Genomic DNA, 13,588 nt, shown 5'->3' with positions numbered 1-13,588 from the left:
TGTTTGGCGGGTCCGGGCTGGGGATTCGAACCCGCCACCTTAGGTGTACGTGGCTGGCGCTTGAGCGGGTTGAGCTATGGGCGCCGAGCCAAGAATCTAATTTTTAAAACAGAAAAAAGGAAAAGCAGTTTCCCTCCCCCCCAGAGGCCTGTTACATTTTCAGTCATATATTTATTTTAATTTACAGAAATTAAATACTTATGAATACTTCAGTTTTTAGAAGATGTTAACAGTAGAAGAAAGATATGGATAGTATTAAAATATATTTAGGTTTTAGAAGAGAATACATCAACGACTTTTTAAAACTATGTGTCCGATAATACCCGTCTTCCTTGTCTGTGAAAAAAGACAAAGTTATTTTCTACTTTAGTTAAAATCTGTAATTAATAACTCTTTGATACAATGTGGTTTTGCTGATGTTAAAGTATAATCCGGATGATTTAGGAATAAGACATGGATGATCCTCCAACGCGTGACGTGATAGAGTTTGTGAACCTAGGTGGTCAGGTGAGGTAGGCCAAGGTTGTGGTGGGGATGATGTTGGCAGAACTGTCTTTGGAAGTCTAGAATCTCTCTTTTCATCTACAGTGTTTGAGTTGGGCTGTGAGACATGGAGGTAAGTGAAGGAACAAGGTAAGTTAAGCTTATGAAGAAAGAGGGTTAAGGAGAGAGACGTGGCTCCTTCAGTGCATAGGTGAAGTGTTTCATCTCACTGCCCCCAGTCTGGGGACCCCAAATACATAACTAGATAATTCCTAATCCTTGCTTTATGGTACACACTCATCTATGTATCCATGCATAAGCCTCTTTAGTTCAATTTTAATTTTTAAAAATTACTCGATATGGCCAGACATGGTGGCTCATGCCTGTAATCCTAACACTCTGGGAGGTTGGACAGGTCAATCCCCTGAGCTCAGGAGTTCAAGACTAGCCTAAGCAAGAATGAGACCCTATCTCTACTAAAAAAAAAAAAAAAAAAAAAAAGAAAGAAAGAAAGAAAGAAAGAAAGAAAAGGTGGGTGTTGTAACAGGTGCCTGTAGTCCCAGCTATTGGGGGCAGGCTGAGGCAGGAGGATCACTTAAGCCCAAGAGTTTGAGGTTGCTGTGAGCTATGACACCAGAGCACTCTACCCAGGGTGACAGAGTGAAACTGTCTCAAATTAAAAAAACCTGCTGAATATGATAAACACTCAGGAGCTACCCCACGGGGTCACTAACACAGTGACAGGGACTTCACTGCAGTGTTCCCCTCTCATGTCCTGTCGCCCTGCCTGGCAGCCTGAACAGCGCCTGTCCTGAAACCTGTGCTTCCTCTTCCCTGGCCTTGTAAAAAATACTTTCATCTATACCCCGAGAAATACATTACTGAGTTTGAGTTGGTTCTGATGTGAGGAAAAGATAATTGTTAACAGATCTTTTGGGAGTTCTTTCACTCCAAATCGTAGTGCTGTATTTGCTGGTCTGTATCGTTACAGACCACTGTAGCGCCCTCACTTCCTCTGTGTGAACACAGCACAGCTTACTGGTTCTCTCAGTGGCCCTGCTGGGAAGCACTGTAACCTCAGTGAAGTCTGGTGTCAGGCTGGTGGCTGTGTCGTGAGCACTGGTTCTGCTGTGTGACTCCCCAGAGGCAATGTCGGTGATTCCGTCAGCTCTGGGCCAGCTGTGTCAAGGTCTGGACACTGGCAGACCACCTTCCATCCAGCAGTGAAGACAGGCTCAGTAACACCACAGAAGTGTCTCAGGGATATTATTGGGAAAAACAGAGACAAATTTAATTATTGGGAGACTTTTTCATGTCTCTTTGCTCATGTGGAACTCTGAAATCCAGATTTTAGTATCTCATATTTGAATCAATGTTTATGGTTTCTGCTTCTAACCTTAGTTGTGAAAATTTGATCAATGATGATAAAGAGTAGAATAATTCATGTTTTGGGATCCATCTTTGTAATTTCTAGCTCCCTAATCACATGAAAATTAAGCATTAGATTTAAAACAAAACTAGATCTAGTTTGGACCATCAGGTCTTTTATCCATGTACAAAGAGTGACGCTAGATGGAGACATTTGGTTAAGGATGGAGCTCTGGGCTGGAGACCGAATGCTAGGGAAGGGCCTTCCCAGATAGCATGCTGTCTTTTGTTTTCTTCCTATGATATGTTACCTCAATAGTAAAAAACAAATTTACACCAAGAAGAATATATGTGGGTCACTGTGGGTTTCTGCCTGTCTCCTAACTGAAGCCACTGTTGGCAGGAGGTCTCACTGTTTGCCCTTGACCCCTTCCGGAGGTGCCGATGGCCTTTCCCTGGTTGTGGTAGCCATAGCTACCTCTGGTCTGGTCCAGTGTGGCCCTCCGGCTCAGGGGTCAGGTTCAAGTGTGAAAGCTGATCCTCTTCTCCCCCAGAGGGATGTGAGGCTGGCCTGGGGTTTATGTTTACTGCAAGAGGTACCCCCAGCCCCACAGCAGCTGGGCGTGTGTTGAAACACACATCTCAGTGTACCCGTGTGGCTGGGAGGCACGGGCGAGCCAAGCTCCGTGGGCAGGGTGCATTGTTGATGGCACGCTGGGCCTGGGCAGCTTGGAGGTGCACCAGGAACACAAAGCTATGAATTCAGGGAAGTGTCTGTTCATGTAGTTTGACATCATGGCATTTATTTTTATGCACTAAACAACCTTCAAAAGGGAGGACGTAACGAAGGGCAGTGGGAGGGTGAGGAGTACCTCGTGATGGAGCCTGCTGACATCTTCATGGAGGACACTGCGAAAGTGGCCTCCAGCAGCATCCCTGTGAACACCGTGGGTGCTGTTCCTGCTTCTTCGTCCGGGGGTATTTGCATGGCTGTGGCAGGTACATACTCTGTGCTCTTAGGTTTCTCTTGGAAATCACTGTAGTCAAATAATGAAGTTTAAGCTCTAAAAAGCAGGAAACTTCTGCTTAAATTTCTGAGTTATATGTGTCATTCATTTATTCTTTCATTCCTTCATTCCACAAATGTTTACCAAGTACTACATTGAGCTGGAGCCTTGTTTAAGTGGTGAAGGCTCTGTTCTAAGTATTGAACAACAACAACAAAAATCTGTAGGTGGCGCCCATAGCGCAGTGGTTAGGGCACTGGCCACAGACACAGAGGCTGGTGGGTTCAAACCCGGCCCAGGCCAACGATGACAAGTGCCACAACAACAAAAAATAGCCAGGCGCTGTGGTGCGCGTGCCTGTAGTCCCAGCTACTTGGGAACCTGGGCAAGAGAATTGCTTAAGCCTGAGCGTTTGAGGTTGCTGTGAGCTGTGATACCATGGCACTCTACCCAGGGTGACAGCTTGAGACTCTTGTCTCAAAAAAAAAAAAAAAAAAGTCCCTGGAGTCTTGGAGCTGACGTTCTGTTATAGACTGATAGACCGGGAAGCCCTGAACGCTGCTCCAGCTATTACATCGGAAGTTGCACGTCTGTGTGGATGTGGAGGGCATAATGGGCAGTGCCAGCAGGCGAGCACGGTGTCGACGGTGCTGTTCTCTCCCGGTTGTCTTGGTGTGCTTGCCTGGTGAAATGATCGCATTTTGTGTTGTGACTTTTATCTTTACATTTCTGCCATGCCATTGATGATCCTAGGCATTAACACTGCAGATCATAATGTCTTGTTTAGTTTTTATGCACAGCGATCTCTTTTCTAAAACATAAAATCATGAACTGAGTCTTCCATCACCACACACACACTGGCAGAGGCCGTCCGCAAAACAAGTAATGATGACTTTAGTCAGACTTTTAAATGCTTTCGGACTTTATTAATCCCAGGAGCGTCTTTCTCTGTTTACAAATGCAAGTGTGTGTCTAATACAGTTTTCCATGGGAACCTACTGCTTACACTGGGCATAGTTTCTACAGTTCCTACCATGTGCTGGAACGTTCAGGGCCCTCTCACGTGTAGTCTCTCTAATCCTCCCAAGAAGGTACTGTGCGCCGAATTGTAATTCAGCAGCTGGTGCGTAATGGTAGATAGGGGTGACTTGGAAGTGGGGGATGGAGGGGCCCTCTCCTGGTACCTCTGTAGTCCTAGGGGTGTGCAGTGCACATAGTGGGCCCACCAGAGTTTATACTGGCAATTTCCTGTCTGAAGAATAACAACTCCCAGGGGTTTTCATTAGTATTGTTTTGGGTCCTGAAATGATTCAAACCCTAGAAAGCAGCCTCCTGACAACACTCACCTTGGTGTTCCTGGAGCACGGCCCTTAGAGCTGTCTGCAGCTTCTCACACTGGGTATCTTTGACTACTGCTGTACGCTGTTGTCCCAAAATGACAGCCACCTGTCCCAGTGTCAGTGGCTGTATCTTGGCGTACTCCCCACTGCTTTCCTTTGTGGTTCCCCAGACAGGGCTCAAAAGCCTATTCTGAGATGTCCAAGAAAGACCAGCAGAGCCTTTCTCTGTAGCCAGTGAGAGCTACACCATCAGTGGGGCCCAGCTCTCCCACTGCTTACATCTCTCCCCGTGTGGGTAGGGGTGTGTGTGCCCACCAGCCTTGCTACCATCCCACTGGAGAGTGGCACAGATCAGCTGATACTGGCCACCGTGTCCCTGCATTCCGGCCTGGACAGTGAGGGGCAGTGGGCAGTATCTGGCTGGACAGGTTGGCTGCTCTCTGGGGCCATCTCCCAGCCACTTGTCTGGAGGCTCCTTCTAATTCGTGGCCTCCCACCCTCATTGGCATAAGCCCCAAAGCTCTGTTTTAAATTAGAAAACTGATCAGGATAATACAGAGAGATGAAAAGGCTCACAGGCTGGGTCAGTGTCACGGCTTCCCTCTCAGGCCCGCCTGCCCCTCAGGCAGCCAGGCCCCCCCCTTGGGGAGCAGGACTTCCTTTGTTCGGTTGGGCCTAATGTGGTTCAAGGTAGTGTTCAGATTTTTTATTCCCATGCTTGCTAAGAGGCCCCCTTAGGGAGGTGTGGGGTGACTGTTACTCAGAAGCTTTAAGTGTCATCACAAGAGCAGATATAATTCTGAAACTGTGAAAAAAATCCCACAGAACTGGCACGCTGGAAATGTTCAGGAAAGAGTAGTTTTTTCACACGTCTTCACTTTAATTTCAGATTATGGATCAGGTGTAAATACTTGGTTAGAAACAAAGTACGGCTTGCCAGTCACCTCTGCCTGGCGTGTTCTCCACAGTGGTCGTAAATGGGCAGCAGGCGGGAGGTTAGCAAGGGGCGCCGCCTGCCTTGGAGAGGGTCCTTTGGCTGCTGAGGCTGCAAATTCCTGCAACTCTGGAATTTGAGAAGTATGTTTATAAGGAACATAACTCCCAGCACAGGATCAAGCAAGTTGCCTTATAAACCCTTCTGGATATAAAAATCCCCACAGATCTTATTGTCAGAAACGTTGACATTGGTAGTGTCATCACGCCTTTGCAGAGGCAGTGATGCTAGAATGTTTTGGTGTATTTTTCCTTAAATACCTCTTCCTCTGAAGCCTTTGAACAGCATGTTACGCAGATCTCATCTGCCTGCTCGGCCCACGCCAACTGCTTCCTCCCCAGCGCCTCCTCACAGAGGCTGTGCCATTCTGCATGTGGCAGTGACTTACTTCCATTTGTGTCGGATATAAAAGTAAATTTTAACATAACAACATATCTTTGAACGTTTCGGGCAAGGAGCATGGATTATGAAATGCACTTTACTTTTAGCAGACCCTCACAGGAGGGCAGTCTTTCAGAGGAGTCACCCGGTCATCCTCTGCTGCCCCGCCCAGGACGAGCATAGTCAGGTTTTCTGATGAGAGCATCATTTCGCCTCTCAGAGGTGGACTCCCATCAAAACTGTGCCCTCAGGACGGCTCCTGTGGCTCAAGGAGTAGGGAGCCATCCCCATGTACCAAAGGTGGAGGATTCAAGCCTGGCCCCTGTCAAAACTGCCAAAAAAACAAACAGAAAAAGAAAACTGTGCCTGCCAACATCAGCAGGACACTGTGGCAAGGGCCACCAGTGCTGGCTACTGTGGGAAGTGGGTTTCCAGAGTGAAAATGGAAGAAGTGATGCATCAGGCCTGCTGACAGTGACAAGGAGATGAGTTGTGTTCTGGCGTCCCCGCCTCCTGAGTAGGGCTGTGTCTCTGTGCCTTGCCTCTCTGCCCCAGCCACCCCCAGGGCCGCTGGAGGTGGTAGAATGTGGTGGTTGTCAGAAGGAGCTCAGAGGCCCACTGGCTGCATTCCAGTCCTAGCTGGGTGACTTGGACAATCACTGGGCCTTTTTGGCCCTGCTGCCCTTTTCTGTGAACCGAGGATAACTGCAGTCCTCACCACACGTGCTTACTGTGAGGAGCAGCCGGGACCCCCCTGGCAGGCTCCCAGGACGGTGCCTGGGACACAGCAAATGTTCCGCCTGTGCTGGTGGTCAGCCTGTTCTTTGCACGGGTCATCCTACATGAGGACTGCATCTCAGACCTGCCACCCGGGGCTCAGAGCTCTTTGCACATCCCCGAGGACATTGCTGTATTTCCCAGCACAGCCCCTGTTCCGTCCAGTGGGTCTGGGTGTGACTGCCCAGCACTCTTTCCTTGTCTGCAGCTTTCTTCTGGTGCTCGTATCCTGCCTCCTCCTGCTGCTACTTCCTCCTTGTAGGTAGCCCTGGATTCGTTCCTATGGGCCTCGTCCTAGGAGCATGGTGTGGGGCTAGCTGGGGAGGCTGCAGATGCCAGCTCCATGTCACCTGCACTCTGTACTCTTCACAGTGGCAGCTGGGTCTGGGGGAGCCCTGATTTCTAATGTTGCCAATTAATGTGGTGTAAATACTCCCACCATAGCTGAGTCCATGCCACTGATGTGAAGTTCACAGAATTCCTGGCTCTAGCACCACTGTTGCACGGAGTCCAGCCCCAGGCACCTGTCCTTGTCATTCTTGGCCTTTCTGGTCATTTGACAGAGGTGACAACTCTTTCTACCTCAAAAGGCTTTTCTTCACTTGCTGCTGACACCCCCCCACACCTGCTTTCCCTCCCCTCCCTACTGTCCCTTCCCTCTCGAGCTGACCCTCTTCTCCCAGAGCTCTGTCCACCCCTCCAGCAGTCTCACCATCTCACTGTGGGCTGGTGCTCCCAACATGGGGTCTCCAGCCCCAGCCCCTTGCCTGAATTCAGGCCCAAATATCCACCATAGCCTTTCCACACAGGCCTAACCGACATGCCCATAGAAACTGTCAAACTGAGCTGCTTGTCCTCCACCTGGAACTTGCCGCCCTCTCTTGTCCAAGTGAGTAGCAAATCTGTCCTTTCCCAGCACTTTGCAGTGTCCTGTCTCTCACCCCGCACCCCAACAGAAGCGAGTCCTAACGTCATTTTCAGGGCAGGCTCAGAGTGCAGCCCCTCTTGGGCCTCCACCTGGTGCCAACCGGCCTCTGGCTTATTCCAGCAGCCTCCATGCTTGCCACTGGTGCCTCCTCTTCACACGTGAGCTGGGGGCCCGCCTAGGAACTCTCTGTACCATTTCTTTGTCTAAAGTCACTTAACAGCCTCCCACAGGGCATAGGAAAGCCCAAGTTCTCAGTCTATAAGGGCCCCCACAACCTTCCCTCACCACCTAATGGAAAAACGGCACCCTCCACCCAGCACTTCCCACCCCACTGCTCCAGGCACGCCGCTTCCAGAGCATTCTCAAATCCAGGTGTTTCCTGCCTCTCCCACCTAGACTCCCATCTCCATGAGAGCAGGCACGAGCATCTCCAGCTGCTGTGTCCCTGTCCGTGGGGGGCGGTGAACACGGGAACTGAGGGGCAGCCTGGCCCTGGGTGTGTGTTGGCCACGGTGCTGCCCTGGAAGTCCCCTTCCTCCGTCACTAAGCAGCATGACAGCTGGGCAGGGAGTCACTCTGGCAAGGATGGGCTCCAGAGAAAGGTGCAGATTGAGATGTAGGCCACTATGGCCACTTGGGATTAAAGCGCTGTCCCCAGTGTGCCCTGACCAGCATGCCAGTAGGACACAGCATGGCGTCCTAGTGGGGAAGGAGAAAAAGAGACCTGGGCTGTGTGCTGTGTTTTTCAAAGATGATAATCTGTTATAGGATTTTTACTCCTCCTTTTAAAAAAAACCTCCCCTTTTCTCACCAAGAATTCATTGAGGGCGTTGGAGGTGAGAGGCTGTGGGCTGTACATCTGGGCCCACAAGGCTCCCGCCGTCTGGAGCTTCTGGTCTCACGAGGAAGACCTTAGTAGCTACGCTGCTGTGGGTCTTGAAGGGGAGTGTGGGTGCTGTGGAAGGTGGGAGGGCAGAAAGTGGAAGATGGGGCTGCTGCCCGCTGGGGAGGAGCCAGGCCTGGTGCTAACTATCCTGGGACTGAGAGGACGCTGGAGCTGGACAGCCCGCCGGCGCCTGCCTACCTGCCTGCCCGTGTGGGGACCTCCTTGTACCTAGGCACGTGGGCTGCCCTGCCACAGGCGGCCCTCTGGCTGGCAGCAGAGTTCGCTCTGTTCCTGTGTGTCTCTGGCCTGACCGGGCTGGGTTTGCTCTGGCTTAGGAAGTTCGTCTTCAACACGCTGACTGCCATGCTAGGAAAAAATGTTTTCTTGGGGCTACAGTGTTTTATTATAAAAATAGAATGAAAACTTCAAAAACAAAGTGATCCTTTATAATTTAATGAAAAATTTGTTATTTTTTCTTGTTTTGCCCAGGTGGCTGCCCATCACATACCCTGTGTGCTATAGCACGGCAGGGTGAGCTGCCTGCACAGCACGTGGCTCCTAAGGTCAAGAGACGTGTGAGTTACACGTTCTTCATGAGGCCCCAGGCTCAAAACTAGCATGAGCTTAAATATGTTTCACATGGCAGTTACTGTGTTAATACACTGATGCTTCCTCTTGTTCACAATAATCATCCTCATTTTAATATAAAATAAAACCTGTGAATTATATATTTTTTCTGGCTCATGACATCCTGTTTAAACCTTCTCTTTTTATTTTTCATTATGACAATTGACTAGTCCTTTTTTTTTCTTTTTTCTTTTATTTTAAAAAACAGTCTTGGGCCAGGTGTGGTGGTTCACACCTATAATCCTAGCACTCTGGGAGGCCAAGGTGGGTGGATTGCTTGAGCTCATGTGTTCGAGACCAGACTGAGCAAAACCAAGACCCCGTCTCTACTAAAAATAGAAAAACTGAGGCAAGAGGATCACTTGAGCCCATGAGTTGGAGGTTGCTGTGAGCTGCACTCTAACCAGGGCAACAGCTTGAGACGCTCTCAAACACAAAAAGACAGAGTCTTGCTCTGTCACCCAGGCTGGAGTACAGTGGTGTCAGAGCTCACTGTAGCCTCCAACTCCTCACTTCAGGCAATCCTCCCGCCTTAGCTTCCTACCTGAGTAGTTGGAACGATGGGCAGATGCCACCATGCCTGGTTAAGTTTTTGCCTTTTGTAGAGACAGGACTGGTTATGTTGCCCAGGCTGGGCTTAAATTAACCTTGGCCTCAAGTGATCCTCCTGCCTTGGCCTCTCAAAGTGTTGGGACTACAGGCATGAACCATCATGCCTGGCCTCACCTAATTCTTAACTCAGATGGAGAACTTTTGGAGAATTTCTGTCAAATATGCTTGGGTATTTATTTTTCTGGTGTTGACTTTAAATTTTAGTGATTCTAAGAGTAACTTTTTCCCCTCCTGGCCTGTGTGCTTCTAGTCCCTGACCACCGCAATGAAGCACCTATGTGAGATCCTCACTGCCGACCCGGAGGGCGGGCCTGCTCGCATCCCATTTGAGACTTTTGCCTACGTCTACCACTACTTGGCCAGCTTGGACCCAGACTTCTCTCCTTCGGAGGTGGACACCTACCTTTCCACTTTAAAGGGAAGCACGTAAGTGTGTGCACTCTGGGGTCCTTCCTCTCACTTCTCCTTTATAGGGGAAAATCCAGTCTTTCCTCTGCCCTCACACTATAACCACAATCAACACAGAAGACTTCTGTGACCAAATGTGGGTTGTTTTTCCTCCACCAACAAGCAAGTGATATCTTCTGCAGTGGACACCAACTGGGTGTTCTCTAGTTCACTTCCAACACTAACTACCTGGGGATGGCAGAAGATCCACAGGGTAAGGTCAGTCTCTAAAACTGCCTCCCTTTCTGACGCCACTCTTGAAGCCCAGGTTGCTTTACGTGTGTCCTTTTGACTACGAATGGAGGTCCCCGCAATGCCTCTTTGGGTTTGATTAGTGTGCTAAAGTGGCCACAGAACTCAGGGAAACTGCTCAGCAGTTTATTCAAAAGGATGTTTTAAGGGATACAAATAAACAGCTGGACAGATGAAGAGATACTTGGGGTGAGGCCTGGAAGGCTTCTGAGCATGGGAACTTCTGTCCCCATGGCGTTGGGGGGCACCAGCCTCCCTGCACATGGATGGGTTCTTGTTCACATTGATGTGGGCCTCCAGGTGTCCAGCTGTCCAGCAGCTCCCCAGGCTCTATCCTTTAGGGCCTTTCATGGAGACATCTTTGGTTGGACGTGACCAACTGATGATGATGTTAGCCTTCAGTGCCTCTCCCATCCCTGGAGGTTGGGATGGGCTAGAAGTTCGGACCCTATAATCCTGGCTTGGTCTTCCTGTGATTAACCCCATCCTGAAGCTACCTAGGGGCTACCAGCCCTTAGTCAAGTCATTGGTTAGATAAAATATATCATTTTGGAAATTCTAAGAATCTTAGGAGTTGTATGCCAGGAAAAGAGTAGTACTGAAGACCAAATATACATTTCACAATATCACATCTCTTCTGAGATGACTTTATTCCAGTTAATCCTGCCTTTGCTAGGACGGGAAGAGGCAGGTATTGTATTGCATCCTGAGATGGGGCTGCATGCCAAGGCCAGCAGCAAAAAAAGCGCCCCCCGAGGAAGGCCAGCTTTCCTGACCTGTGCTGCGGACCAGTGCAGGCCTGGGTTCAGTGTCTTTAGACTTCCCAGGGAGAGAACGTATCCTGTCATTAAGAAAAGTTTATCCTGATTCTTGTTTATGGTATGTCAGATGGTTTTAAACTGAAGCATGTTAAAAAGTAAGATAGAATTCATTTCTCCACAATGAAATGGAGAAACTGATGCTGCTTCTGGGCAGCCTGATGTTAGTGCCAGGGATGCCACAGTGTCTGCAGAGACCTGACGATGCCACTGACACCACCAACACAGTGCGTGGTCTGATGCACTTGTTAGGCGGCACCTTTTATGGTACACTTGTATATTGCATTTGCACCGGGCTGCTTGAGATTTAGGGCAGCTCTACTCTGGAGCATTACTTGGTACTGATATTTGATCACCCAGAATAGTGTTTAAAAAAATTACAAATCAGCTCAGCATCATAGCACAGTGGTTAAGGTGCCAGCCACATGCACCAAGGCTGGCGAGTTCAAGCTGAGCCCGGGCCAGCTAAACAACAGTGACAACTGCAACAAGAAAATAGCCAGATATTGTGGCAGGCACCTGTAGTCCCAGCTACTTGGGAGGCTGAGGCAAGAGAATCGCTTGGGCCCAAGAGTGTGAGGTTTGCTGTGAGCTATGATGCCACAGGACTGTACAGAGGATAACATGAAACTATGTCTCAAAAAAAAAATTACAAATCCTCCCGTTACAGACTAGACTCTGAGTAGGCAGGGGCAGGGCTCATCTGTCCTGCCCAAGTGCTTTCCTTGTTATTCCTTAAGTAGTTACCAAATATGTGCCCTGGAGTACTGGCAGGGTGAGAGGAAAAGCAGCCCCGGCAGGAGGGTGTGCAGTGGGGTGGCGGGGGCAACCCAAGGCAACAGTTTGGGCCCGGATGTGAGTGAGGAGGAGTGAACCTGGGAACTGGAGGCACAGTGTCCAGGGGAGGACAGGAAAGAGCCCAGTGCCTCCGGGCTCCAGCCTGAATCGAGATTGGACCCTGAGGTTCTCTCAGCACTCACCCCCAATCGGGGGCCACTGGCCCCAGTGCAGGTCAGTCCCTGAGCCCCACACCTTTCACCATGAATTGTTTGCCCATAGTATAGTCTACTGAGGACCTGCTCTGTGCCGGGCACTGGTCCAGGTACCTGGAATGTACTCAGTAGGGTAGGTCATGCCCCTGACCTAGGGAGTTTTAAGGTATGGCATGGACAGAGACCATACACAGGTTCCAAGGCAGCAGGTTGTGCTGAGTGCTGTGAGGACAGAAGAGCCAGGGTCAAGGACAGACAGGGATGGGCCAGTGGCTGGGGCCTCCTCCCTCTGTGACTCCGTCGTCCTGTCTTCTTGCCTGGCTCTGTTGTCCACCCATGTTCTAACCTTCCCTTTCTCATCAAACGTGGCCCCCATGTCATCCTTTTGCTTGTGCTGCTCTTGACATCATCCTGGCTGACGTCAGCAGTCATCCAGGTGGTCCAGCTCTCCCCCTGCCTCCCTAGCCTCTCCCTCCACTCTGCACTTTGGGGTCCTGTGGTCCCCTTGCTCATGCTGAGCCCCCCCCCCCAACTGACACCTTCCGGCCTGCTCCTGCTCAGCCCCCCCCCAACAGCCCCCCTCAGGCCTTCCTCCCTCCTTTGTGTGCACTGCCCAGTTGATACACCTGACCTGGGGCTATGACAGACATGGACCCTGCTCAGCTGGGGCCGCTCCCTCTCCTTCCCTGAGACTGCAAGGTGTTAAAGAAAAATTATGACACATAGTATTGATATTTTCATTTAAAATAAATGTACAGTTGTACATTTTTGCACATTTTGTGCAAGGAAATAGAATGCTTTATTTAGGCTCGGTGCTGTAGCTCAAGCGGCTAAGGTGCCAGTCACATACATTACATCAGGCAGGTTCGAATCCAGCCGGGCCTGCCAAGCAACTATGACAACTACAACCAAAAAATAGCCAGGCGTTGTGGCAGGCGCCTGTAGTCCCTGCTACTTGGGAGACTGAGGCAAGAGAATCGCTTAAGCCCAGGAGTTGGAGGTTGCTGTGCACTGTGATGCCATGGCACTCTACCCAGGATGACAGCTTGAGGCTCTGTCTCAAAAAAAGAAAAAAAAAAAGATGAATGCCTTATTTAATTGCTGATGAGAGACCATAAATAAGTTTTTAAGGTAGATATTTTAAATTATATTGTATTTTATAACAATTTTACTAAGTGTGCTGAGAAATTCCTGATAAGTGTCTTTGTTTCCAATTTAGAGATGCTAGAAAGAGTGGCATGATAGGACTTTCAGATTTCTTCTTTGGCAAGCGGTCAATTTAGAAAACCTTGAAGAGTCTGAAGATGTTGGCCATTAATACAGAGAAGAACACATTTTAATGTCAAAATAGTGCTTGTTAAAACCTTGGCACCAAATACAACTTGTTATTAACCACATACATCTGTAGTGTGAGTTTTTCTCTTCATAGAAATTGAGGATGACAGATGCTTCGTGGGGCCCATTTAATTACTGCTCTGCACCATGTCTTGTAAGGACGTTAAGTGTGAAAAATTCGTAGCCGTAAAGTAATCTCTTTCAGTAAAGTGATTGTTTGGAGACTGCAAAGTAGAAGGGAAGATGGGCAGTTTGGAAAGTGGGCTTTCCTTTTCCTTGATTCAAAACCAGTGACTAGCAGGGCTCAGATGGACTCACCTTTTGCTCCCTGAAAACCACCC

At 49.3% G+C, this 13,588-nt stretch overlaps 1 protein-coding gene across 1 annotated transcript in view; it reads left to right on the top strand.

Moving 5' to 3' along the window:
- Positions 1-13,296, top strand: part of ROPN1L (rhophilin associated tail protein 1 like) — a 17,417-nt gene extending 4,121 nt beyond the window's left edge. The window contains exons 4-5 of the mRNA XM_003789549.3: positions 9,654-9,829; positions 13,132-13,296. Of these exons, the coding sequence (XP_003789597.2) occupies positions 9,654-9,829; positions 13,132-13,195 (240 nt within the window). The 3' untranslated portion in view covers positions 13,196-13,296. The remainder of the gene's footprint in view (positions 1-9,653; positions 9,830-13,131) is intronic.
- Positions 13,297-13,588: the final 292 nt, after the last annotated feature.

This window comes from Otolemur garnettii, unplaced genomic scaffold, assembly GCF_000181295.1.
Source record: "Otolemur garnettii isolate 467f Iridium unplaced genomic scaffold, OtoGar3 scaffold00033, whole genome shotgun sequence".
In the NCBI taxonomy this organism is placed as follows: Eukaryota; Metazoa; Chordata; class Mammalia; order Primates; family Galagidae; genus Otolemur; species Otolemur garnettii.
The sequence above is the reverse complement of the archived record's forward strand: the minus strand, read 5'-3'. Positions and strand labels throughout refer to the sequence as shown.